A 27,532-nucleotide genomic window follows, 5' to 3' on the forward strand; every position below is an offset into this window, starting at 1 on the left:
GCAAGCAAATAAGGCAGTGCTTGGCGTGTTTGAGAGAAAATTTCTTCGAAAGATCTTCGGACCGATCTGCGTTGACGGTGAATATCGACGTCGTATTAAGCACGAACTGTATCTGCTATACAACGACATCAATATAGTTAAACGTATCGAGATGCAGCGATTGCGTTGGCTAGGCCATATAATAGAAATGAGCGATGATGAACCCGCTAAAAATGCGTATAAATTCGCGCTACATGGCGGTGCACCCAGAATTGGCAGGCCAAAGAATAGATGGCGCAAACAAGTGGATGAAGAGATGACAAGGCGCAGTATTCCAGAAAGCGAAGCACTAAACAGAGAGAATTGGAGATCTTTTCTTAGTTCGGTCTATGGAACACGTCCACCAAGGAAATATGGATGTGGGTACATCCATACATCCAATATTAGGTCTGTTCGATAACCTCGCAAGTAAAAAGAATTGGTAATTTCTTGCAAGTACTTCTCATTCGCAATATTAGGTCTGTACGATAACTTCGCAAGTGAAAAGTACTTGCAAGTACTAAGCAAGTTCTCAGTAAAGTCTCTCCACCAATTTTACTCTCTCGAAACTAAAAATTTGCAGATTGTTATCGAACAGCAATTTGCAAAAACTTGCAAGAAGTCAGGTAAGTTGAAGAAGAAGAAGATGTTGGCGGAAAAGATTAAATAAATAAATAATAAAATAAAAAAGTAGTCACCACAAACTACAAAATAAGTTATTTTATTTACATACATTATCGTTTTCCATAATTTATTTAATAATTTTTCTTTTTTTCTATTTATTTTAATAACCAAACGTTTTATGTTTTTGCCAAGAAGTCCGCCACAAAACATTCGAATTTAAATCAGCTGATCAAACTTGCAAGTTCTTACAAGAAAAATTTTAATTGCAAAAACTTGTAAACAAAACTCTCCAAAATTCTCTCACTATTGTCTCCAAATTTGCTCTCTTTTACTTTACAAGTTTGTTATCGAACAGCATTTTGTAAAAGTTTGTGCAAATTTGTACAAACTTATTTTGTCCAAACTTATTTTAAGTTCGAAGAAGGTCAATATCAATCCACTTTTTGATGTAGCTCCCACATAACGTTAACTTCGGATGTCAGAAATATTGAACGATTTAAATTTCATTTGACGTATACGAAATCCCCATTAAGGGAAAACATTTTAAATTTTTGTTTAGATAATCCATTTAATATTTAAATAAACGTTTTTACAGGTACACATTTGTAATTCCTAAAGTAGTTTAGGGCAATCTTTAACATTTTGAATGAATAAATAAAAAATATATACATATAGAAAAAAAAAATAAAAATTTACATATTATTATGTAGAAAAACAATCTTATTAACCTTTGAAGGCTTTAATAGAGTCCGTCCGTCAGTTATAATCAGTCCGGTGGCTGGGAATATTCGTTCACATGGAACGGACGTTGCTTGTATACATAGGCGTCCATGGTTTAATAATAAAGGTTAGCTAAAGCTTCCTGTCAATTTAAATTTTTTTCTTTCGACTGTTCCTAAAACGTCAAAACAATATACACAATCTTTGTATGTGTGTGTGATGTTTGAATAATATGCCAACAATTTTAAAAACAATCGAATTCAATGATTTTCAAAATTGGTTTTAGAACATTTGTATGGAAGAAATCCTTCAGCTTATTATTGAAACAAACATTTTATCATATCCACAACTCGATTATGTGGAGAAACCGTGGCCCTTCATTCATTTTCGCGTTTTTTATAAAATGCTCAAAATTGGTATTTTGTAAACAAACCCACTTGTTGCCTTTTTGTTTACTAATTTTGAAGTTTTATGAATTCAGGAAAACAAGGGTTCTATAGATTTTTTTCATTTAAATCTACCTCTTTACTTATACCATGTAGGCGTCTTAAAGCTAATACATAAACACGAGGATATATTTTCTTTTGCTCATTCCACCACTGTAATGGGTTAATTTTTCTGTCGATGTACTCCTCGTTGAGGTATTTGTCGAACTCTCTAATTGCAGCTGGGGTATTATTTTCAGGCCTTGCAGTTCTATTTAAATCGTCATCAAATAATTTCCAATAATCTGGCTCAGAAGTACTTTGGGAATCAGGTACGTGGACAGCTGGGATATTGTTTTCAGTGTTTGGCAATTTTACACTGCATAAAAAAATTTCTTCAATTATGGCTCACTCATCAAAAGAAAGACTTAATTTTGGTTTAGTCAAGGACAGTGTTTTTGTAACGGGTTGTCTAAGCTTATGAATGCGTTCCAACATTTCCACCTTGTCTCGACGTCATGTTTCAGCTTTAAGATTGGCAGGTTCAGCTGTTTTTGCGCATCCGCCAGTTGTTCCCACGCACCTGTACTTCTATGAAAGAAGGTAACTATAATGCGGACTTTTATTAATGCATCTTCTATCACAGATAATGAATTGTTGACTATCAGATTCAACAAATGCGCAAAGCACCCAACCCAGCGCCAACCTAACAAACCAGCAGCTGATATTACATTGCTGGCATTGTCAGTTACGATAGCAATTATTTTACTTGAAATACCGAACTCATTCGTTACGCCTCTTATAGTTTTCGCAATATTGTCGCCAGTGTGCTTTTCAGAAAATTCTATGCATGACAGTAAGTTTGACGTTAGTACGTCTCCATCAATATAATGTGCAGTAATAGCCAAATATGAACAATTAGCTTTGGAAACCCATTCGTCTGTTGTAAGGCACATAGCAGAGGAAGACTGAACTTGGCTTTTGACAACTTCCAGAATCTCACTATAGTTACTATCGAGAAGATTATTAGATTGTGTTTTTCTCGATGGCAAGGTATAGTTAGGACATTGAGAAACCATGTTTATAAGGTTTTTGAATTCGGGCTCTTCAACAATTCTAAAGGCATGGTGTCCTTTTGTAATCATCTTCAACACCTGACGGTCAATTTTTCTAGTTGGTGGTCTTTCGATATATTGGCTTATTTGCGGTTGTGGATTTTGAACTAGAGCCGCGGCACTGTTAGATGGTCGCTCAGAAACCACTTCCAATTCGTTTGTTTCCAGATCTAGAACCTCAGTCGGTGCTTTCCTTTCCATTCTTTTGGGCGTAAACGGGTGCTTCCTATTCATATGCCGGTTTAAATTTCCATGTGAGCCCGCGGCAATGCTTATTGACGTTTTGCAGTATTTGCATTTATCTCTGTCAGGGCCATCTGCATCATAATGAAGCCAAATTGCACTTGTTTTTGCTTTAATTGACATGTTTCAGATCAATTTAAAGAAGTCCGTAAGTTTAATTATGGTTCAAAGTTCTATCGTTTTGCAATCTTTTGTAACGTTTTGCTTTGGAAAATCACTCTTACAAACATTTATTTGTTTTGTTTAATCCAATAGTTAGAAAAGTAAATTTAAACGTTTGACGCCGTTAACGCCAAGTGTCGACGTTCTCCAGAAATGTAACGTAATGTATGTTCATGCAATGTTAGTTTATTAAACAATGTGGCAGCATTAGAAAAACGAGCGAAAAGGGGAAGAGAAGAATGCGAAATAAAAGGAACTATGTGAACTAAAGGAACTATATAAACTAATGGAACTATATGAAGTAAAGGAACTATATGAACTAAAGGAACTATATAAATGAAATAGCCGGATATAGTTCCTATAGTTCCTCGTCCGGAATAGTTCCTTGGAACTAGTTCGTTCCGGAACTACACAACTTTAGCTTCTGGCATTGCCATTGTTGTTGTTGTTGGCTTGAAGCGCTTTCCACCTCCCTCGTACTTTTCCACTACTTTTCCACTATTTTCGTCTTCATCAATGACGTTTTCAATTTCAGGTAGTGGTGGAATATTAAGATTTTGAGTTTGTCCCTCTACTGGCGTCGATCGCCGCTCGTCCCTGTAGTTCTTTCTGGGTACCTTGGCTTAAGTAGATGGCGGCCGCTCCGGTCTCCCGGTAAAAAGCTCTAATGTAAACATGACGTAAGGAATATTTCCCCTCACACAATTTCTTTTAGTGTATTTTATATGTATGTACGGCGGTTACAATGCAAAAACATAAACAAATGCTGCTATGCTATGCCAAACTCTTCTCTGGCTTGTCTAAATGATTTTCGTTTACATACGAACATGTACTTTCGGCTGGCTGGTTGGGTTGGTTGGCTTGAGTGTGCAATGAATGATGGCGGCAGATGGTGTTGATGCCTCTGCAATAAAGAAACACACGCATACACATACTCCAACATTGTCACCCACAGTACTTCTGCTGGTTCATGCAAAAAAACTGAATGTTTGTCCAATAACGCTGTAATGTTGTATCTCTTATTATTGAGATTTTGTTTTTGATACAAAATAATTTTTCATTGGATTTCTGTTGCTTTAGTGATGCTATTTTATGGACCCAAGAGGGGGGCGGCGATGTGTTTTATGGCATATTGTAGAGGTGAGAGGAGGCTAGGCGCGCATTTTTGATGAAATTGTCTACTACTGTGACGCGTTTAACTAAGTTTGAATGCATGTTCAGTGCAAGTACGACAACCACCCCCTTCCCCCCATTACAACCCAACTCCCAACTCTGAATAGAGCAGCAGCATAACCCTCAAAAAGCCAAATCCCAGCCTTTTCATCAACAACAAACAACATTACAATCATCATCATCGGCATTGTTGTCGACATCATCATCGTTGTCGTCGTCAACAACCATCACAAAATTCAATGTAGAAGAGCATTAAGACACGTCTGTCCTTCCTCTTCATATCACATTCCTGCCCCAGCATTAAATGTGCACAGATGAAGAAGAAGAAGAGCTCTGCTGTTATACTCGCATACAACAAGCTATGTGTAGTGGATGATGACTGTTATAGGCATCCAAGCAAGCGACAGGCAGCCAGGCAGCAGGGTAATATTGTGGTGCTTTGCCTCACACAAAAATTATTCTTGGTTTCTTTCCCTCATATAAAAATTTTGTTCGTAAAATCGTCAACGACTGACTACTACTATGATGTTGGCTGGCTGGCTGCTTTGCTTGTTGTTTGCCTGCCTGCTTGCCCGTTTGTTCGTTCGTTCAGTTTATTCGTTCATACACATACGTACATGTACTGGTAGAGGAGCTGTGAGCATTTTTCAAACGTATGAAAACGTTTTCATAGCCGTGCCGTTGTGTTGTTGAGTTCAGTTCAGTTGATTTCAGTTCAGTCAGTATACAGTGAAATTTCTTCTTGTTAACCAGTAGTACTATTGCTTCTATACTAGCAGCCTGGCCTGGTCTTCGTTCTTGCATCGTCTGACTGACTGTTGTTCATAAAATAGTAGATAGACTGACTGTGTGTGTTGTGTGTTTCCAACAATCTTCTTCGATATAATAACGTTGTGTGGACTCCTCTGTGTTTTGTGCTGTAGTATCACAAAATATTTTGTTATTTGCAAAAATTGTTCTTCTATATAGTGAGTGGTGATTGTGACGACGAAAACAACGACGATTTGTATTCTTCGGAGGCCCCCAAACTAACAATAAAGAAGCCAAGCAAAAGCGACTAAATAGTCAGACAGCCAATAATCGGAAGAAAATCTAAAGCATATTGTTGCTAATCTGTGCAAAAAACAAATCTCAAGTAAGTTGGAAAAAGAAATAGATTTTAAGTTTTTTTGTTTATAAAAAAATACTTACAAAAAAATCAATATTAAAAATAATCAAAAAATTATCAACCTTTAATCTTGTCTGGTTTTCTTATCATAACCCAATTTTTGTTGTACTCTGAAAACCTGAAAATAGTTTTTTTTCTTATTAAAACAATTTAAAAATCGTAACTAAAAAAATAATAAAAAAGCCAATAAATTGTATAGAGAAAATAATTTATTACCACCAGCCCAATAAAATATTTTTTTTCAAATTTTCAAATTATGGCGCTAAACAACGTTTGGCTTTTTGAATGTGCCATACACACATCCATCCACACACACTCGACAATCGAACGACCAACAAATTGCTTCGTTTCTTTTGCCATATAAAAGTCCACTTCGTTTATATCTTCGGCTATCGACTTGTGAAAGAATTACTGCTGATAAAAGCCAAAAAAATATTAATGGGAATTGCTTGGTGACTAACACTCCTTTAAATAATTCTCTAAATAATTATATTTTTATTTAAAACCCCTGATTAATTAATAATAAATTCACCTTCATATAAATAAAACCTATAATCATCTTTAAATTAATAAAAAATCAACTCTGTTGTTTGTTCCCCTTTGCCAAACCACACAGACAGATAGCCGAGTTCTTGGTCAGAGAGAGAGTATGTGTGTGTGTGAGGAAGGGAGAGTACAAAGAGCCACTTAGAAAACTGATACAGAGAATTAGTCATAACACAACAAATTAACGGTAATTTGAGGTTCGTTTTTTTCTGAAGTGAGAAAAAAGTGTTGTCAATATACAGATATACACAATAAAATGGCGTTTTTTTTTGTAAACCGTATAAATTATATGGGTATACAGGTCATATAGCTCGATTAGTTAATGGTCTGTTCCCGTACTTTATAATGTGGTAAAAGTTGTAAAAGTCGTAAACGATTTTCATATAAATTTTGTGTACGGGAACGCAAAATGTGTAAAAGTGGTAAAAATTGTAAAAACTTTTTAGTTCTGGAACAGAGCTTAAATTAATGAAAAATGTTGTGGTTATCAATTTTGTGTGTTTTTTCGTGTGTATTCATCATTCTAAATAAATTATTTAAAGTGTTTTAGCAAAATAAATGCAGTAAAGGGCAAAAGTTTATGCTTTTTGAGAAAAATTTTACAATGATAATTTATTATTATTTTTTTTTTTCGATATGCGTTCGATGTGTGCGTTACTTTAACTTTTTATGGAAAGTTCTAGTACTACAATATTTGAACATTATAAAAGATAATCTTAAACAAAGAGGGTATTATACAGATTTTTCATTTTTACCAAGATAACAAGCTAATGCAGACGTTGGTCGTTAAAGAATCATAGAGCGATTGTCTCTGATTGATTAAAATACCTTCTGAAACACCAGTTTTGTACCAACCTCAAAATTTGTTGGAAAAACTGGAGCAAGAAAAAAGAAAACAAGTAGGAAAAGCGTTAAGTTCGGTCGGGCCGAACTTTTTATACCCTCCACCACAAATGTCAGCCATTTCGGTGGATTAATGTGGCCACAACCTTCAAAATACCGAAATTCGGAGGTACCGTTCCCTGGGGGCTATATGATGGCGTGGACCTATACCTACAAATTTCTGGGGGAAAGTTTTATACACCTAAAGCAGACTAAATACCAAATTTCAGTCATCTCGGTGTGATAATGAGGCTAAAACCTTCAAAATATCGAAAATCGGGAGATATCGTATTATGAGGGCTATATCAACACGTGGACCTATATAAACATTTTATGGTAGAAATGTTTCTTAGCCTCTGGAAACACAAAAATACAATGTTACAACCGATTCTTTGGTCAAATGGGTCTAATACATTCAAAATATATTAAAATGACGCTTACTTTATAAGGGGCCTTATGTGGGGCTATACCAAAACGTGGACCTATATAACCCAACTTTGGTAGCAATGTTTTCTGGCCTCTGAAGACACAAAATACCAAATTACAACCAATTCTGTGGTCAAATGGGTCTAATACATTCAAAATATATTAAAATGACGCGTACTTTATATGGGGCGTTATATGGGGGCTATACCAAAACGTGGACCTATATAAACCAACTTTGGTAGGAGTGTTTTTTGGCCTCTGGAGACACAAAATACAAAGTTACAACCAATTCGGTGGTAAACTGGGACAAATATCTTAAACATTCCTTAAAAAGACGACGCGTCACGCGTCATTTTATATGGTGTCTATACCAAAGCGTGGACCTACATAGCCCGCTTTCAATACCACAAGTCCTACGTACAAATAATAGATTTTCCCAAAATTTCATCCACCTACGTCAATCCGTTCGGACGCTAGAGTGATTTCCACAGACAGACGGAAGGACATGGCTATATCGATGTAGAATTGCACGCTGCTCAATAATATATATAGTCTGTGGGGTCTACAATGATTATTTAGAGTAATTACAAACGTAGTGACAACCTTAATATACCCCCATCCTATGGTGGAGGGTATAAAAAGAAGTTTCCAACAAAAATGGCTTTAAACGCTTCCTCCAGCTGGAATGGAATATAATTAAGGCCTGGGTAGATAAGCTACCTCGCCTGCTTGCCTTGCTTTCCTGCTTTATTTCTGACATAATAAAAATAAAAGAATAAAGAAGGCCGAGCGAATTTCGAACTGGGTTGCCCTTTTCATTTTTATTCTTTTATATACTGGTATACTGATATACAGACCAGCTGATGTCATACATGTGAAAAAGCATATGGTGTGATATAGCCATTAGTTGGTCCATATTTACATTAGGCAATTTTCCTTCCGGCAATTGCCAATTTGATGGAGAGAGAAGTGGGGCATATGGTAACCCTTTGCCTCTGAGCACCATCTCTCGCCGACAAACTGGCAATTACCGCAACGAAAATTGCCAAATGTAAATATGGACTTGACATCACTGAAAAATAACCTTACCGTTTGTTAACACATATGGTAGAAGAAATGTGAGTGAGTACATCACACACTTCCTATATTCTTCAAAATGCAAACAATAACAAGCAATTGGTATTGGCTGTGATCTCGCAAGTGGTGGCGACGGCATAGTGAGACACATTCATGCCAAATTTTCGCTCGTAAAAGATGTGTGTAATGTTGATGCGTATGCAACAATTAGAATGCCCATGATGATGATGGTGCTGATGCACACATTCCTTAGGTGTTCTTCACACAAACACACAGAGATACCACTTGATATGACCACAAAACGGTAACCAGTCTAATATTCTCTTAGTGTTGTGAACGATTTTAGGCGTACATATACATATATCTAAATACAATGTGCAATTTGCTAATATACCTTGTTGCATCATTTAATATTCGACCGATGGAGGTGATAAGGTTAATTGTGGGTGTGTTGTGTTGATTACGCTTGAGGAATTTGTGGGATATAACAAAGTTCTGGGTCAGGATTAGACATACGAATGTTTTTTCTGGTAATGTTTTAAAAAATACTTAAATTAATGAAGTTATTTTGTGTGGAAAAATCGAGATTTTCTAAATGTATGTTCATTTACTTTTTAAAATGGTAAAACCGGCAAAAGTGGTAAAAGTTGTAAACTGTTCACATATGAATTGTATGGTGTCTGAAGTAAAGGAACGCTTTTCGAGTAAAAAGTTGTAAAACTTGAAGATTCTTACACGTAAAGGAACAGAGCTTTTATTTCTGCTTTTATGCTTGGTTTACATTTACGAAATCCACTCGATTTCAACTGTCAATTTCCATTGCTTAAATGTCAAATGAAATTCAATGGAATTCGGATGAGTTTTCATTTGACTTATACGCAAAGAAATTGACAATTGCAATCGAGTGAATTTCGTAAATGTAAACCAAGCATTAGACTATTAACTTATACGAAGATTAAGTGCATTATCTCGATATATTTGACATATATTGTATAAATTGACAACTTAAATCCACTGGATTTCCTAAATCCAGCGTAGTCTAAACGCACTGTTAGCCGTATCCTTTAAAGTAATAGAAAGTTTACATTTATGAAATCCGTTGGAATACAAGTGGCAGTTCCACTGAGAATACGTCAAATAAATCTTCATAATAAATCCAGTGTATTTTCTTTTTTCTTCTCAACCAATAACCCATTCGGAAGTGTAATAACGTCCCTCAATATAACTTCATTGTTAAAGTAAAGGCCAGAACAGAATCTGGCCTTAATGACCGACTTCATAAATGCAATATTTACATTGCAAATATTGACATATTAAAAAGACAAAGTAAACATGTGTGGCAACACTGACATTGTCAAGAAAGAGACATGTCTCTCCTGCTTTCTGTCATACAATAGCTCTGTTCCTTTACGTACAAGAATCTTCAAGTTTTACCACTTTTTACTCGAAAAGCGTGCCTTTACTTCTGAGACCATAGGGCGAAACCTACAGCTCTGCGTGTTGCGTGTGCGTTCAAAAATACAAAAACAAACAAATACATGTATTTTGTTTTTGTATTTTTGAACGCACACGCAACACGCAGGGCTATAGGTTTCGCCCATACAATTCATATGGGAGCAGTTTACAACTTTCACTACTTTTGCCGGTTTTACCAAATTTTGGCCTAGTAGACACTAGCAGCATGTTCATTGGCATCTTAATACGATAGCTGATACGTTGATTTTGATATTTCTGCTGGAGTTTTTGCAATTTCCGTCATTTTTCCGTTCCCGTATTTTTTTTACCAAATTTGTATGGGGAAGTAATTTTTGACAATTCGCTCTTTTTTTCTAACATTCCATTAAAAAAGTACGGGAACACAACGAAAATAGCATTGTAACAAAGTAATTTAACATTTTTTTCACATTGTTTACAAATTTTGATACTACAATTTTAAGTTGCAGCAATTGACCATCTACCTTTTTTATTGTGGTACGTGAAAAGTGTTGAAACTTTTGGTACTTTTTTAGGTAAAAACAGGGTTGTATATCATGTGTACTGTGATTTTGATGTTGATTTCGCTGAAATCACGAAATAAGATGATTTCATTTTTGTATGCGAAATCATGATAAATTTTGCTTGATTCCGCGCGAAATCACGAAAGTCCCGGTTCACACTAGAGTGATTTCATTGAAAAAATTGCATGATCTGTAGGGATCTCTACAGCAACTGCTTATAAAATGTATCGAACGGAGTGCATTTTTCATAACTCTGTCGGACTACATCGAAAGATGTTGCGAAATCATAACACCAATTGCACAACTTCCAAAATTTTTTGCTGGGTTATGAAGACAACCAACATTTATAGGTTGTTTACATTAGAGATTTTTGCCTTATGAGGTTTTTGCTTTATGAGGATAAGTTTGGCGTATATGAAATTATTAAAATCCACTGGGGTTACTAAATCCTGTACAGTGGAAACTATGAAACTCTTAACTAATAACTCCATCTAAAGTGTAATAAGGGCGCTTAATTTAAACAATTAAAAAATATATATCCCTGGGGCTGGATTCTTGTTCTATGAAAATTTGAAATGAAAAATAAATCCTTTATATTTTTTTTTTCATTTGACAGCTTTTTCCTTTATAAAAGTTTTCATTTCACATTTTAATAGAAACATAATTGAGACCCTGATTTATTGTTTATGTTTTTAACATTCCTTTATTTTGCGGGTTTAAAAGCTGAAAACTGCGAAACTCTCAACAATTAACTCATTTGGTCGTGTACTAACGGTCATTAATCTAGTTCTTCATTGTTCAAAAATATCTATCCGTGGTTTCTTGACGTCGTACAGTTCCTACATATGTTTTATAAATTCAATTAATTCCCAGTTCATTTTTTAATATTTTTTCTTGTGTTCATCCTTAGAAAGGCTCCTAAATTGTAGTTAAGATTGTCATAGCCTTTTCTTTTTAACGTATCTTTATGTCTTTATCACTCTAAATTAATTCATTTTGTCTAGGTCCACACTAGAGTAAATTTCATTAAAAAGTTTCATGAAATTAGGCGTTCTTAGGTCGAATTCCGCACTACAACAATTTTATGATTTTGCTCTACAATGGAACTCGATCTAGAAACGCATAATTTCATGAAGTTTTTTCAATGAAATTACTCTAGTGTGAACCGGGACTTTCTCATAATTTTCTTGCCACAGAATTTGGTGAGGCCTTTAACTTGAGGTCATGATTGTCATATTATTCTGTTTTAAAATTATCTTTACGTTATTAAACCCTCTAAATTCGTTTATTTTGCTGGTTTAAAAGCTGAAAACAAGCCAATTTTCATATTCTTTTTGCCATAGAATATTGTCCAAACTTTTGTCTTTAAAATTTGTGTTCATCTTTGGGAGAGCCTCTAACTTGATGTTAGGACCATCATAGCATTCACCTTTTAACGTCTCCTTTTTTTTAAACACTCCAAATTAGTTTATCTTGCGGGTTTAAAAGCTGAAAACTATGAAACTCACAACCGATTGTTTTGCCACAGAATTTTGTCACAACTTTTGACTATAACATTTGTGTTAATCTTTAGAGCAAGCATGGCCACATTTGGCACGGCGGTGCCGATGATTTTCGGCAATTTACACGCACACGACCCGAATGCACAGAAAGAGCGTACAAACGAGAACAAATGTTTTGATATGTTATTGTTTTATAGCTTGCGTGAATACAAACTTACTAACACACTATTATAAGTTGCCAATATTTTGAATACATTCACAATTTCTCCGTTCTCTTTTTGGTCATGTCTGCTTTAGAGAGGCCTTTAACTTGAAGTAAAGTACCTCATAGCTTTCACTTTTTAACATATCTTTTTTTAAACAATTTAATTTAGTTTATTTTGCTGTCTTAAAAGCTGAAAACTATGAAACTCACAACCAATAACTCCTTCCACAGTGTAATAACGGCCCTGAATTTAACTCTTCCTTATAATAAAGACTTTGAAATTAAATTCCCATTGATTTCTTGTCTTTATTTTTGTATTACCACAGACGGAATCTGTTTTCCCGTCCATTCCCTTGCAAAAGTAAAATGCAAATAAAATAACTAAATAGCAATTTTTTCCAACAAGACCTTCATAGCGTTCTATCTATTTCACACGAATGAGATCAATTCTCCAAATTGCATACTCAACAATTGTGCAATGTCTCTCTTTTTGAAATACCTTGCTCTCAGGCATAGGTAACAACAGCTTATTGCCGGCATTTGTTGTTTTTTTATGTGTTTAGCGTAAAAATAACAACTACATATTAAAATAGCGTGAAAAATAGATATTTATTTGCGCCATAATTTAATTGAACACAACAACCGGTGCTTATTATTGTCGACACTTAACAAAAAAGAAAGACAAACAATACTTAACTCACACCACAAACAGGTCTCTCACAAAAGTGAGCGCCAAAAAAACAAATAATGGTCAGTGCTGTTGTCATCGTTGTTGTTCACAAGTATTTCAATTTGGTCTTTGTTGTTGTTAATACGACTTGATATCACATACTAACAATTATTTAGCCATTTATATATACTTCACAAAATTTAGAAGTATATTAAACGGCAACAACGAATAAAATAAAGAACCCGGTGCCGAGACATGCTCTCTCATTTCATTCTCTCAGTTGAGTTTGTTGATTAGTAATCTAGGTGACATTTAGACTAGCTGATTAAGTCATATACATTGTGTGAATAACGATTATCAATTATTCTCTTTCTTGTTGTTTATCTTTCATTGAAAATGATCTTATGATTCATGAAATTAAATTCTAAATAATTAATTAATTAATTCTAATAATTAATTTAAAAAAAAAATTTAAAGAATTATTAGATTAGCCTTATCTGGTCAACTTATTTTGGACTGATAATCCAATTGTTTTTTTATTTATTTAATAGTACCAGAGAAATTAGTTATCTTTAGGAAAACTTCAATTCAGCCTGGCTGAATAAGGCTTCCCGTAGAAAAACTTTCATTCTGCCTAGCTGAATTGAGGTTTTCCATAGGAAAACATTCATTCAGCCTTGCTGAATATGGGTTTCCATAGGAAAACTTCAATTCAGCCTGTCTGTATATGGGATTCCGTAGGAAAACTTTAATTCGGCCTGGCTGAATAATGTTTTCCATTTGAAACCTGCTATTCAGCCTGGCTGAATAAGGAAAACTTTCATTCAGCCTGGCTGAATTAGGTTTTCCATAGACAACTTGCAATTCAGCCTGGCTGAATTAGGTTTTCCATGGGAAACTGGCAATTCAGCCTGGCTGAATTAGGTTTTCTATAGGAAACTTGCAATTCAGACTGGCTGAATTAGTTTTTCCATGGGAAACTGGCAATTTAGCGTGGCTGAATTAGGTTTTCTATAGGAAACTTGCAATTCAGACTGGCTGAATTAGGTTTTCCATGGGAAACTGGCAATTCAGCCTGGCTGAATTAGGTTTTCTACAGGAAACTTGCAATTCAGCCTGGCAGAATTAGGTTTTCCAAGGGAAACTTGCAATTCAACCTGGCTGAATTAGGTTTTCCATGGGAAACTGGCAATTCAGCTTGGCTGATTTAGGTTTCCGATAGGCAACCTTCAATTCAGACTGGCTGAATAAGGTTTTCCATGGGAAAAAACCTCTTTGAAATATTAATATTTCCCTTAAAATAGACTTGAACCTTTTATACATTCTAAAGACCTCCTTTCAAAGCCAAAAACCATTGCATACTTTTTGTATACGTAATTATTATATAGCAATTTCACATATTTTTCCCTTTTTTTATTTATTTATTCATTCAAAAGAGAAACAAAACCAATAAAAAATTCTAACAAAAAACAAACTTACTCCCCCAGAAAAAAAGTTATGCAATTTATATCTACTCGTTGGTTTTTTGCTACCACTTTGTCGCCATCGTTATTCTTTTATATTGACGTTATTTGATTTGATTGTATGTATGCTGGCTGCTGCTGCCGTTGTTATGTCTATTCATAGAAAAAGTTCTTCATAATATATTTTCCACTGCGCAAATTCCTATAAAAGTATGTATTCACAAACCCTCTTACAGCGCACAAGCTCAAACTTTTTCCCCACACACAGGCACACACACACACACTAAAGAAACGAGGACAACAACGAGCAAAAACCAACGAAAAAATACCACGGCAATAATACAAATAAAGTGCTGCACACAACGAAGAACCCCATATTACACTCACACATGCATGCCCGTCATCCATTTACACAAGTTGTTGGTAGTGCTGCCAGCTTTTATAATCCCCACACAAGGGGGGGCGCACACACACCCAACACTCGTAATGCAAAATTCAGCAGTAGCACAGCCGAGGTAGTTTGATAAGTACACGAACGAACACACAACGAGAAACGATAACACAGCACCACTCAGTGAGTGGGGGTAATCTCCTTCCTCTTTTATATAAAACTGTTATACTCACCCAAAGTTTTAATGCTCTGTGTGTGAGAGATAATGGGTCGGTTGGTTGGCTCTGTTGTCAAATGAATTTTGCCCTTCACTGTAATTTTTACGGTTTTTGTGGGGGGAAAACAAAGAGAAAACTTTCTTTATTACATCATAAAAGTGGTCTCTTTTGCTTTTACTCTTTTAAATTATAAATTATTGACTTTTTGTTGCATTTGAAAAAAATAACAAAATAACAATGTTGTTGTTGGGGATAGTAATAAATGTTTGGTTTGGTGGGGGCTTCAATATGTTTTAAAATCATTTTTATTACTGTTTTGTAAGTAAAGTGACTGATGGACTGACATCGGGGCCCTATCGATGTAAATTATAAATTATTGACTTTTTGTTGCATTTGAAAAAAATAACAAAATAACAATGTTGTTGTTGGGGATAGTAATAAATGTTTGGTTTGGTGGGGGCTTCAATATGTTTTAAAATCATTTTTATTACTGTTTTGTAAGTAAAGTGACTGATGGACTGACATCGGGGCCCTATCGATGTAAAAAAAAGAAGAAATGACACTCAAAATTATCCATTATTTTACAATCTATGAAATCATGCAATTTTGCAATAATTTTCTTTAAAGTATGCTGTAATTCTAATACAAAGTAACAATTGGTCGTTATTACACCAACCGAGATACAGTTATGACAGAAAGTCTGCATTGCATTAAGGTGGCCAGGCCACATATTCATTTTCGGACTTTGATGTAATAAAGTCAAATTATTACTTTTTACATAAACAATGGCTAATAATAAACAAATATTGACAGAACTTTAGATTTAGTGCCATTTTTGAATCAACAAAATGAATTATGGTCTTCAAAGTTGCGAAACTAATGCATATTACCCAGCAAAAAGTTTGCATCCGCGGATGCAGTTAAATCACTACAAGTGTACAGTACATTTGCCGTTGGAGTACATCTTTTCCTATGAATTCACTTATGAATGTTACAAGAGAGTGCGCAGCTAGGATGCACTCTATTTTGATTCCACAGCACACATCTAGGATGCACTCCGTTTTCGATCCAAATCACAGCTTTTGATGTAGTCGTTTGGATTGAATTTAAAGGCACTCTTCGGATTGTGTTTTTAATCAATCTAAAGTAAAAATGGAAGCTACTGCGAAATATCCCAGAACAAATAAGTACAATTGAGTGTACTTCCTCCGTTCTCAATTTAATCCAACCGCAACTGATTTTTCTTCGTCATCCTAAAGGTTTTTTATGTTGCCTTCCCATCACTAGTTCAGCTTTCGAATCTAACTCCACTCCATTAAAAATTTCCGTCTCGTAAATAACCACAAAAATGTTCGCAACTTTAAGGCCTACGTACATAAGCTGCCTCGCCTGGTTGCTTGCTTGCTTCTGTCAAAAATGAAGCAGGAAAGCAAGGCAACCAGGCAAAGCAGCTTATGTACCCAGGCCTTTAGTTTGTATTTTTTTATTTTATAACAAATTCTTCGAAATATATTCACACTTGTTTCTCGTTTGAAGAAATTATGTCGGCAGCGACGGGTAGGGATCAACCAACTGTTTTTGTTTTGTAGGGATCTCTAAAGCAACTGCTTATAAAATGTATCGAACGGAATGCATTTTTCATAACTCCGTTGGACTACATCGAAAGATGTTGTGAAATCATAACTTCAATTGCACAACTTCCAATTTTTTGCTGGGTTATAATATGATGCCTCAAAGTAGGCTTTAGTTCTGATACAATGTGTGCATGGCCGTTGTTACACCATCAGTGAGACAGTTATTACAGACAGTTGAAATTACATTAAGGTGGCAAGGTCACATGTTCATTTCCGCTCTTTCAAGTGATAAAGTCACATGGCCACCCGTCAAGTTGTTGTTATTATTTGCTTGTACATAATCTTTAATACAAAATTAAACATAATCAATCAAATTTATAATAAAGAAATATATTTTGGAGATTAATCCGGAAACTAAAATTATCCGGACATAACTATTTTTTACACTAAGGGCATTTTTTACTTGTATATTTCATTTAGGTGTTCCGTTGTAGCAATTTCAATTAAAATAGTATTATTAGATGCCTTTCCCGATAGAAAATAATTTATTTTTGGTACTATTCGGTAATTCGGTCACCGCCGAGCATGTGCCGTCTGGATTATAGAGTCTATACTGCACTTTCTTAAGCAACTTTTGGAGTTTTTGAGATAGAACTGATATGAAGAAGCTTTTTCCTAGCCGTTCTCTTCCTACGAAACTGGTTGTTATCACAGTTAAAATTGCATAAAGGCGCAAGGCCACACGATAATAAGATTATCCATACCTTTATCCTGTAAGCTACCCTTTAAAGATACAACAACACATTAAAGTGTTTGAATAACTTTTTTGAAACATGTAAATTTTATAACGCACTCAAATGGTGTGGCATAAATTATGGTTGGCAATGTTCAACTGTTTCCATCTTTGGCGGGGAGAAGTTTTTTTGGGTTTGTTGACACCAACAACACACATAAAACACCAAAAGGCGAGGATATAATATGAAAGGTTATTTAACGGTTGAGAGTAAAAGTTTTGCTGCCATGAAAAATAATACAATACCGCCACACACCACCACAACTATTAAAACAAAAGAAACAAAAGAGAAGCTCAACCTACCATATCAACCACACTCACTGCGGAGATGATTATCATGTAGTCAGTATCTTTTTGATAAGTGGGTGGGTGGTGCAGGCCATCTCTTCCAAATACATAACATGTAAATAATATAAATTGCCGCACAGAGATTTGTAAATGATTTTATAACTATGAGGGAGCGGGTGAGCAAGTTGATGGTATTGTTAAACGTCAATAATTGGCATTTATTTTGCAAAGAAATTGTAGAAAAATGATTATGTAACTCAATAGCCTAGTGATTGGCCTAAAAGTATGCTTTAATTTTTATTTCAATTAACTAGTGGTCGTTATAACACAACACTAGTGTGCTAGAGTTGTATTTTTATTAAGGTATGTGGTCACATGTCAATTTCTGGATATTGAAACAGTATAGGTACATGGCAGCACATCAAACTATTAATTGTTAACCATAAAAATGCAACATTTATTGAAAATTACGAATAAAAAGCTTCATTCGAGAATATTCTTTAAGTAGGTATTTTTGATATAAAGCTAATGTTGGCCGCTTTTACACCATTAGGGTGAGAGTATTATAAAGAGAACAATTACGTCATTAAGTCCCGGGCCACACTACAGTAATTTCACTGAAATTTTTATATGAAATTATGCGTCTCTAGATCGACGCCCATAGTAGAGTAAAATCATAAAATTACTGTTGTGGTAACTTCGATTTTAGAACATCTAATTTCATGAAATTTTTTTAATGAAATTCACGCTAGTGTGGACCGGGACTAATTAGTATTTATTTTGCAAAGAAATAATATGAAATTTGACAATGTTATACTATGTTTACATTTACGAAATCCACTCGATTTCAACTGTCAATTCCTTTGCCTATACGTCAAATGAAAACTCATCTGAAATCGACTGGATTTCATTTGACGTTTGAACAATGGAATTGACAGTTGAAATCGAGTGGATTTCGTAAATGTTGATTATTGACCTAAAAGTATGCTTTAATTTTTTTTATTTCAAGTAACTAATGGTCGTTATAACACCACAATAGGATGACATTTGTTAAGGGGTGTTTACACTAGCCATCAATGTCATATGAACCGAAATAAAAACATTCCATATCTGCCCATACAGACAATGTGGAGACGTAATTTCACTGCATTTTTGCTAGTGTGGCGCAAAAAGTAAATAGCATAAGCAAAATCCCAATATTGCACGCATTAGCGACTGTATAACGATGGAAAATTTCAGGTCATATGACATTGATGACTAGTGCATGGCACAATTACCAGGTAGATGCATCAGCCGACAACTACAACAAAAACGAGTTCAGTACTGTGAAATGTCAAAAATGTTTTCCAAAAATAAAGCGATTCCCACAATTTTTTCAACAAAATGTTGTTAGGCAGTTATTAATAAACACATCATTACAAAAATCCGTCAAAAATTCACAATTTTTCTTTTAAATTTTTGTTTTTTAATTTTGTGTGTTTCAATTACAACAACTTTTTTGACAGCTCGCAGTACATCAGCTGGGCTGATGCGGGTACCTGTATGATTGTGCCATGGGCTAGTGTAAACACCCCTTTACCCTGGGTTTACACATGACAGAAGAGTTGAATTCATGTATTGATTGTCAAAAACCCAAAACTTGCCTGCGTGACGTAGGCGTCCCGACAACTGCATGGACAGTTGTAAAATTATGAATGAAAATCATCGAATTCCTCTTGTTTTCAATTCACATATTCTGTTTTTGTTCATGTTCTTTTGTTTTCAACTCATTTCAATTATTATCTCACACATTTTTACAAAAAACGTCAAAAATTTGTTAATTTGAAAAAATGATGGACAGCTGGAAGACAGCCAACAAGTGTATGTATGTATTGGTCTGTTCCAGAACTGCAAGAATCTACTAATTTTTCGTTAACATAAAGGAAAAAATGTCATCTTAGAAAAAAGTAGTAGCTTCTTGCAGGTTCTGGAACAGAGCATATGTGTTAGTAAATCAGAGTTGTATTTGAAGACAAACTGTCTGGTGCAAACGCCTAGTTAGCTAGAGTTGTTTATTTATTAAAGATGCAGGGTCACATGTCAATTTAAGGATATTAAAGCAATAAAGCTACATGGCAACACTTCAAACTATAAATTGTTAACCTTAAAAATTCGCAATTTTATAAAAATTATGAATAAAAATCTTTATTGTAGTATATAGGAATTTGCCACTGTTCAGAAAATTCATAAAGTCGGCAATTTTGAGTAGATAGGAATTTTTAATTGATAAGAGTATTCTTAAGCTCAGCAGTACTGATATTGGCCGTTTTACACCAATAGTGCGAGAATAGCGTGTCTTTTTACGTGATAATTAGTAATAATTATTACTAATGTTGCAGATTTTGACAGTTGTGTAAAGGAAAAGTTGCTGAAAAAATGTTTCAGCAACATTTAGTAAGTAAAAAGACACACCTAATATTGCAAAGCGGACAATTAAATTTCATTAAGGTCCAAAGCCACATGCCAATTTCAACCTGGTCACACACCAAACTTTATAAAAAGGTTTAATTTATTAAACCCGAAGCGAAATAACGAAATAGAAATTGCAAATTGTTGAGGTCACATTTTATACTTATAACAATTTTTTGGGCAAGTTCTCCGATTTAGCCTTTATGTTGTAACGCCCGCCACCTTGCTCACATATTAAATTTTCGACTTATTTTAATAATCACTTCTTTGATATGTGATTCACGATAAAAAGTATTGAATTGCATCGAATTTGTTATATATAAAGGAATGTTTACGTATGACTGTCCCAAGGAAAATCTTTAGCTTAACACAGTTATGTATTGACATTTCATTTCAAAGGGTCATTGGCATTTAAGTTTCAATACATATGTATAAATAATTATGTATGGAGACTAATTAAGCACATATGTTGAAATATATGAAAGCATGTACAAATGTATATTCGTATGTATTTAAATACATATTAAGGTATACACACATTAACGCAAACTGTCATCTTTACATTAATTTCAACGAAATGAAAAATAAACATTCATATTTCATCTGCATAAATGAAAAGTAGCTTAAGCCACATTATTACGGAGCTAAAATGTCTGATTAAAAGGAGAGCGAATCTGAATCAAATCGAATTGGATTAAAAATTGTTTCCCTCGAGTAATTCAGAAGAAACAAGGGGAAACTTATCATATCTAAAGAGCAAATTGCTGCCCATTCTATTTTTAGAAGAATCATTTGAGAGGATGGCTGAAATTCTTGGGAAATGCAAGTCAATATTACCCTGAGGGTTTTAACCTAAGTTATATACTGCCTTTGATACGAGATCCCATACCCTACAACTCTATGCGATGTTTGTGACCTATTTTTATGTTTAGGCCACGTTTACATAAGTCTTTAGGTCTTATGATAAAACCAATTCGTTTTTTATTCTCTACTTTTTTTTTAAATATTTTATATAATTGTTTGCTTTACTTGTTCCTATCTCTTTCTAGCTTCACTTTTTAATCCTTAACTAACAAAAAACAACAAAACAATGGCTGGCGAACGTCCAAAACGCCCATTGTCCGGCTATATGCTGTGGCTCAATGAACATCGTGAACAAATCAAAAAGGAAAATCCCGGCAGTAAAGTTACTGAAATCGCCAAACGTGGTGGTGAAATGTGGAGAGCTATTAAGGATAAGACTGTAAGTATTTTGGAAGACATATAAAGTTAATTCAACTTCTACTATAAAATTAATTAATATAAATTTTAATTACCAATACGAAATGAATTTTATTCGCTTTGTTAACAAATTTTGACTTTTAAGTTACACCAAAGCATTTTTGACTGCTAGTCTGGTGCCGCTATGCGTCTACCTGTATAAATGTGTATTACTTTGTCCCAATTTACATTAGGCGAGTTTACTTGCGGCAATTGTCAGTTTGAGGGAGAGAGAGGTGAGGCATATGGTAACCCTTTGCCTCTCAGCCCCCTCTCTCACCTACAAACTGACAATTGCCGCAAGTAAACTCGCCTAATGTAAATTGGGACTTTCATCTAAATTTGGCCGTTATTACATTAATAGTCATTAAACATGGTCACACATCAAATAGCTTCTATTATCCTAAAGCTGAAAACAGATACAACGTTTGATTAAAGTTTTGCGTTGGGCGTCGAGAAAAAACAACAACAACAGGGCGACGACGATACCAAAGTCCAGCGTTTATCTGTTTGCCGGCATATATTTCAAATGAATTTGAATTTTTCGGCATCATGCCCAACAGTGTAAAAACGGCCAAAACGACACAAAACTTTAATCAAACGTTGTATCTGTTTTCAGCTTTAAGGCCGCGGCACATACGGTCCGTTGAGCGTCGTGTTACAACAACCACATGAAAACTTCAAGAACAAACTTGGCATCACTTACACAATTTTTCATGTGGTTGTTGTGTTCAACGCGCAACGCGTCGCACAACGGACCGTATGTATTTGACCCTTAAGTTACGACAAGGTGTCATGGTGGTGTTCATGCCTACGCAGACCTACTATGATTTCAATTAAAATAATGCATCTTCACAGCTGTACACACCTACCTTTATAAATGTGTCTTATGCTTGGTTTACATTTACGAAATCCACTCAATTTCGACTGTCAATTCCTTTGCGTATACGTCAAATGAAAACTCATCTGAAATCCATTATATTTCATTTGACGTTTAAGCACTGGAATTGACAGTTGAAATCGAGTGGATTTCGTAAATGTAAACTTATTATTAGTCCATGGGCTGGATTCTTGTTCTGTGAAAATTTGAAATGAAAAATATTTTCTTTATTTAATTTTTAATTTGACAATTAATGCCTTTAGAAAAGTTTTCATTTCAAATTTTCATAGAACAACAATTGAGCCCCATATCTACGTTAGGCAATTTTTCATGCGGCAATTGTCATTTTGTCGGAGAGAGAGAGGGTGTTGAGAGGCAAAATGTTACCATATGTCTCACCTCTCTCTCTCCATTAAACTGCCAATTCCGCAAGGAAAATTGCCTAATGTATATATGGACTTATGCTAAGTTTAAATTTACGAAATCCACTCGATTTCATCTGTCAATTCCATAGCTCAAACGTCAAATAAAATCTTATCTGAAATCCATTGGATTTCATTTGACGTTTAACCTATGGATTTGACAGATGAAATCGAGTGGATTTCGTAAATGTAAACTTAGCATTACTTTCACATAATATTGGCCGTTGTTACATCAAATGGCACATCACATTCAATCTATATAGTGGCCAGGTCACACACCAAATTACTCCTATTATCCAAAAAAAAAAAAAACACAACTATTTTGCAAATTTCCATCAAAAATACCTTAAAATTCTATTTATAAAATAAAAAATATTTATATTAATTCTTGTTTATTATTTTCTTTCTCTTTTTCCAAGGAATGGGAACAAAAAGCTCTCAAAATGAAAGAAGAATACAACAAAGCCGTTAAGGAATACGAAGCCAATGGCGGTACTGACACTGGTGCTGGCAAGAAACGCAAGAGCAAAGCTGCCAAGGCCCCAGTCAAGAAGGCCAAGAAGAAGGATACCTCGGAAGAAGAGGAAGAAGAAGAGAGCGAGTAAATTAATATGGCGGCAAAGCAAAAAACCAACCTGCAAATCTTTTTCTAAATACAAAACATAAATATTTAATTTAAATACAAACAAATTATATGTTTAACTTACAAATATAAGTTTTAAACATTTTATAAATGTAAGCTTAAGGTGGCATATATTTACAAACAGAATATTTCAAAAGAAAAAGGAGAAGATACTTTTCAATATATTTAAAAAGAAATTATATATGTACATGTCAAAATATACATATATATATTCTAACGTGAAATATATGCATACATTTGCAATAAGTATAGAGAATTAAAAGAAAAAGAAAGAAAAAAACACAAGGATTTTCCCTTTTTTTGTATCTTTTATAATTCTTTTTCTTTTATTTCTAATTACATTTAAGGTTTTCTTTCTTTTTTGTAAATTGAAATAATTATTTTATAAAAATAATTATAAGTTTTAACACATTTTTCCAACTTGTTTAGATATTTTTTTATTTATCTACTTAGTTTCATGCTTCATTTGTATGTATGTGTTGTGTATATTACATCAATACATATGTAACAATGTTAAAATATTTTCATTAAAAAACAACATTAAGGATTTAATCCCATTTTGTTAATTTTGAATTAAGGCTATTCTTATATTGAGCGCTAATTATTTCTGTTAAGTGAATCATTGGGATTTATTTGATGTAAATATATAAAAATGTATCAAAATAAATCCGGATAATGCACTTAATATTGATAATTAGCCCTACTTTAAATGTAGTCTTACGTTTAAGTCCAACGGTAGTGGGTTTCATTTAAGCCATTCATAAAGCAAAACCACCTGGTCACACATCAAGTTTAATTTGTGTATTTAACAGTACACCTTTTGTGTGGTTATTCGGCTTCTTGTGAGAACTAAAATGTAATCCTATAACCGTGGGACCTTGAAACGCTACTCTATTTTATTATCAAAAACAAAAATACATACATACAAATTTTAAAAAATACAAACCTTAACTTTAAATGTACATGTAATTGTAGATTGAATATTAATGAGAAAAAAAAAAAACAAAAAATCAACAAAAACAAATAAAAAAATTATGACAAAAAATCCAAACATTTAAATATGTATAACAAAAAAATAAACAAAACCTAAAGAAATAAAAAAGAACCAATGTTTTTATTTAAACTTCAAAATACCTGCACACAATTTGGGAAGGGAAGGCTGTCTTCCGTGTCATCAGTTGCTTTACAAATGACTTCAAATCTGCGATGTATTTTGTTTCTTAACGCTGATGTACATAACAACTGCGAAGCTACGTGTTTCAAAACGTCAAAAATACGTATTTTTAACTTTACCTGCGTTAAAAATACGTATTTACATGTACATGTACGCATTAACATGTATCATTTTTATTTCTGATGCATTTAGTTGCATTTTCGAGGAACAATGTATGAGTGTGCAAGTGAAATATTTTGACGAAGTTTAAACAACACAAAATCTGTGTTTAGACACACAAATTTCTCGGGAAAGTAAATTGAGTTTTTTTGGGAGAGAGCGGAGAGGAAAGAGCTCTTCAATACTCTTTACTACCCCCTATTGCCTAAAAACTGAATTTACTTTCCCGAGAAATTTGTGTGTCTAAACACGGACAAATCAACTGATGATACAGAAGTCAGCCGAAGTTTTATCACCACTAACCCTGCGTTTACACATGACAGGACAGTTGAGTTCTTGTTTGCCAAATACCCCAAACATGCCAGTCGTAGGTTCCCCGACAACTGCAAAAACAGTTGCAAAATTATGAATAAAAATCGTCGATTTCTTTTTGTTTTCCGTTCACATATTTTGTTTGTCTTTGTTTGTCAAAAACTTTTTACGTCTACTATCTGTGAAAAAATAATGAACAGCTGGGAGACCAACTACAAATATATGTGTTAGTTACTCAGGGTTGTATTTTAAGACCCTTAATTCCTCGCATGACATTCTTCCTTAAGTCATTTCTGATAAAAGAATAAAAAACGACCGAGCCAAATTCGAACTAGGCCTTTAAGGTGCAAACACAATAAAATAAGCCGCGATCCTCCATTTCTTTATTCTTTTACATAAATTTAGGCTTGGGTAATCATGAATTTCTCATTGTGTTCTTACCTTTAAGGCCTCGGTACATAAGGAGCATGGCATTCTTGCTTAATCTGTCCAGTCTGAATTTTTGACATAAAAGTAAAACCGGTCGGTTCTGTTTTGAGGGCATCTCTGGCAACGTCGGAGCAGTGTTTGCGACTGCCGCACTTTCATCAAACATGGGAAAGCTAATTGGAGAGTGTCACAGTTCACCAAATATAATTATCGTGTCAACTGGTCTAACAAATGACGTCGCCTGGCAAGCCGTCGTCTTTCTTGGTCGCCCGATCTCATCGCATCTGTACGGCGCACTTTCATCAATTATGGGAAATCCTAAATGGCCTAGTTTCAAAGAGAGTTCACGAATCATCGCTCCAGAGATCTGCCCAACCCTTCTGTCGTTCGGGTAGCAGAAAGGACGTTACGAGACATCATCACTGCTGCAGCCACTCGCTATATACCTGCTGGTCGAATAGCCGAAGTGAGACCCAATTTCCAGGCAGAGACGAAGGAATTAGCAAATGAGCGTGAACTTCGTCGAACCAACCTCAGAGAACCCAGAGTCAGTGAGCGGACACTGGAAGTTAACAGGTTGGTCGGTGAGCTTAAGCGAAACAGAATTACACGTATGACCGGCGTCCACACATTTATGAGGTTATTCTGTGCGAAAATTCCCCATGAGTTTTTTCACATTCTCCATTAAGTTGAAACGGCGGAAAGACAAAAACTCATGGGGAATTTCCGTTCAGAATAGCCCCCATAATTGATTATCCAACGTTTCAAGCTTCAAATAATCGGTTGCATGCTAGTGTGTCTGTTCATGTTTGTCTTCATCATTGGTCTGTTCCACAAATGCAAGAAACTACTAATTTTTACTATTTTTTTTTTTGTTAACATAAAGGAAAATATGTTATCGTAGTAAAAAATAGTAGCTTCTTGCAGGTTCTGGAACAGACACATATACTATGTTTGTATTTACGAAATCCACTCGATTTCAACTGTCAAGTCCATTGATCAAACGTCAAATGAAATCCAATCGATTTCAGATGAGTTTTCATTTGACGTATACACAAAGGAATTGACAGATGAAATCGAGTGGATTTCGTAAATGTAAACGTAGTATTATAATATGTATACACTTGCACTTAAAACAAGTATTTTGCGAGTTTACGTAATTTATTTGATAGACCTTCAAGAATCTACAAATTTTACTACGATAACATATTTTAACAAGTTTTCCTTTATGTTATCGAAAAAATTGTAAACATTAGTAGATTCTTGCAGTTCTCGGCAGCATGGCAGAACTATCAGGTAGTGGTATCATACCAGCTGATCGAATATGAAAAGTCAAATCCTTTTATAAAAAAATATTTTTGTTGTAATTTCCCCAACAACATAAAGAAAGTTTTGACATAACATATTCAAAATTTTACGATGCCACTACCTGGGTATTTGTGCCATGGCACAGTGTTCGATTTTCGAAAAAACCTGGCCAAAACTCTAAAAATGGATGGATCTCGGCCAAACCTTGGGTTTTCATGTTTTTCGGCTCGCTGGTTTCATTTTTCATATCATTTAACCCTCAAGTGGTCATTTAAGGGATCATTTTGGTCCCTCCTCCTATAAAATGTGATCTTATCGGATCAAAATATTCTACAAATTTGTTCGCCATCAATTTTTAGTATAGGTCCTAGAATACACCAAAACTCTATATCTTACATTTGCTCCAGAAATATGAAAATTAGAAAAACATTTTAGGGTTAATGTCGTACTTCATCAAAGTTTTGGCCAAATTGTCATACAAAACATGAGTATAGCAGAATGGTGTCAAAGACAAAAATTTCTCCCGCTAAATTTCATTATGAGTCATCAATGAAATGAAATTTGTAAGGTACTAACAGGGTGTTTTTGTAAAAATGCTTGCCTGTCACACGAACCGTTCGTACTAAAACGTATACGTTCAAAATTTGGTTCTTGTAAAATTTTACGAACCATTCGTTTTTATCTGAAAGCTTTCGTCTATTTCATAAAAGCTTTTATATTTCAGGGTTTCCATGATACTTATTTTGTGAATTTTTCATAGGCATCTGCACGTAAAATGTGTTACTTGATGGCAACCCCGATAAACAGATGCAAAAAC

General features: G+C 34.5%; 1 protein-coding gene across 2 annotated transcripts in view; it reads left to right on the forward strand.

Moving 5' to 3' along the window:
• The window catches only part of HmgZ (HMG protein Z), a 53,310-nt gene extending 28,875 nt beyond the window's left edge, over nucleotides 1-24,435 (forward strand). Inside the window, exons 1-3 of one of the 2 annotated variants that reach the window (XM_073955955.1) lie at nucleotides 786-5,615; nucleotides 21,178-21,371; nucleotides 23,110-24,435. In XM_073955955.1, the coding sequence (XP_073812056.1) occupies nucleotides 21,219-21,371; nucleotides 23,110-23,295 (339 nt within the window). In that variant the 5' untranslated portion in view covers nucleotides 786-5,615; nucleotides 21,178-21,218 and the 3' untranslated portion in view covers nucleotides 23,296-24,435. Of the gene's footprint in view, nucleotides 1-785; nucleotides 5,616-21,177; nucleotides 21,372-23,109 lie in introns of those variants that run through there. The other variant, XM_073955956.1, reaches the window with a different exon arrangement.
• Nucleotides 24,436-27,532: the final 3,097 nt, after the last annotated feature.

The sequence above is a fragment of the Musca autumnalis genome, unplaced genomic scaffold (genome assembly GCF_047663935.1).
Source record: "Musca autumnalis isolate F117 unplaced genomic scaffold, ASM4766393v1 scaffold_5, whole genome shotgun sequence".
Taxonomy (NCBI): domain Eukaryota; kingdom Metazoa; phylum Arthropoda; class Insecta; order Diptera; family Muscidae; genus Musca; species Musca autumnalis.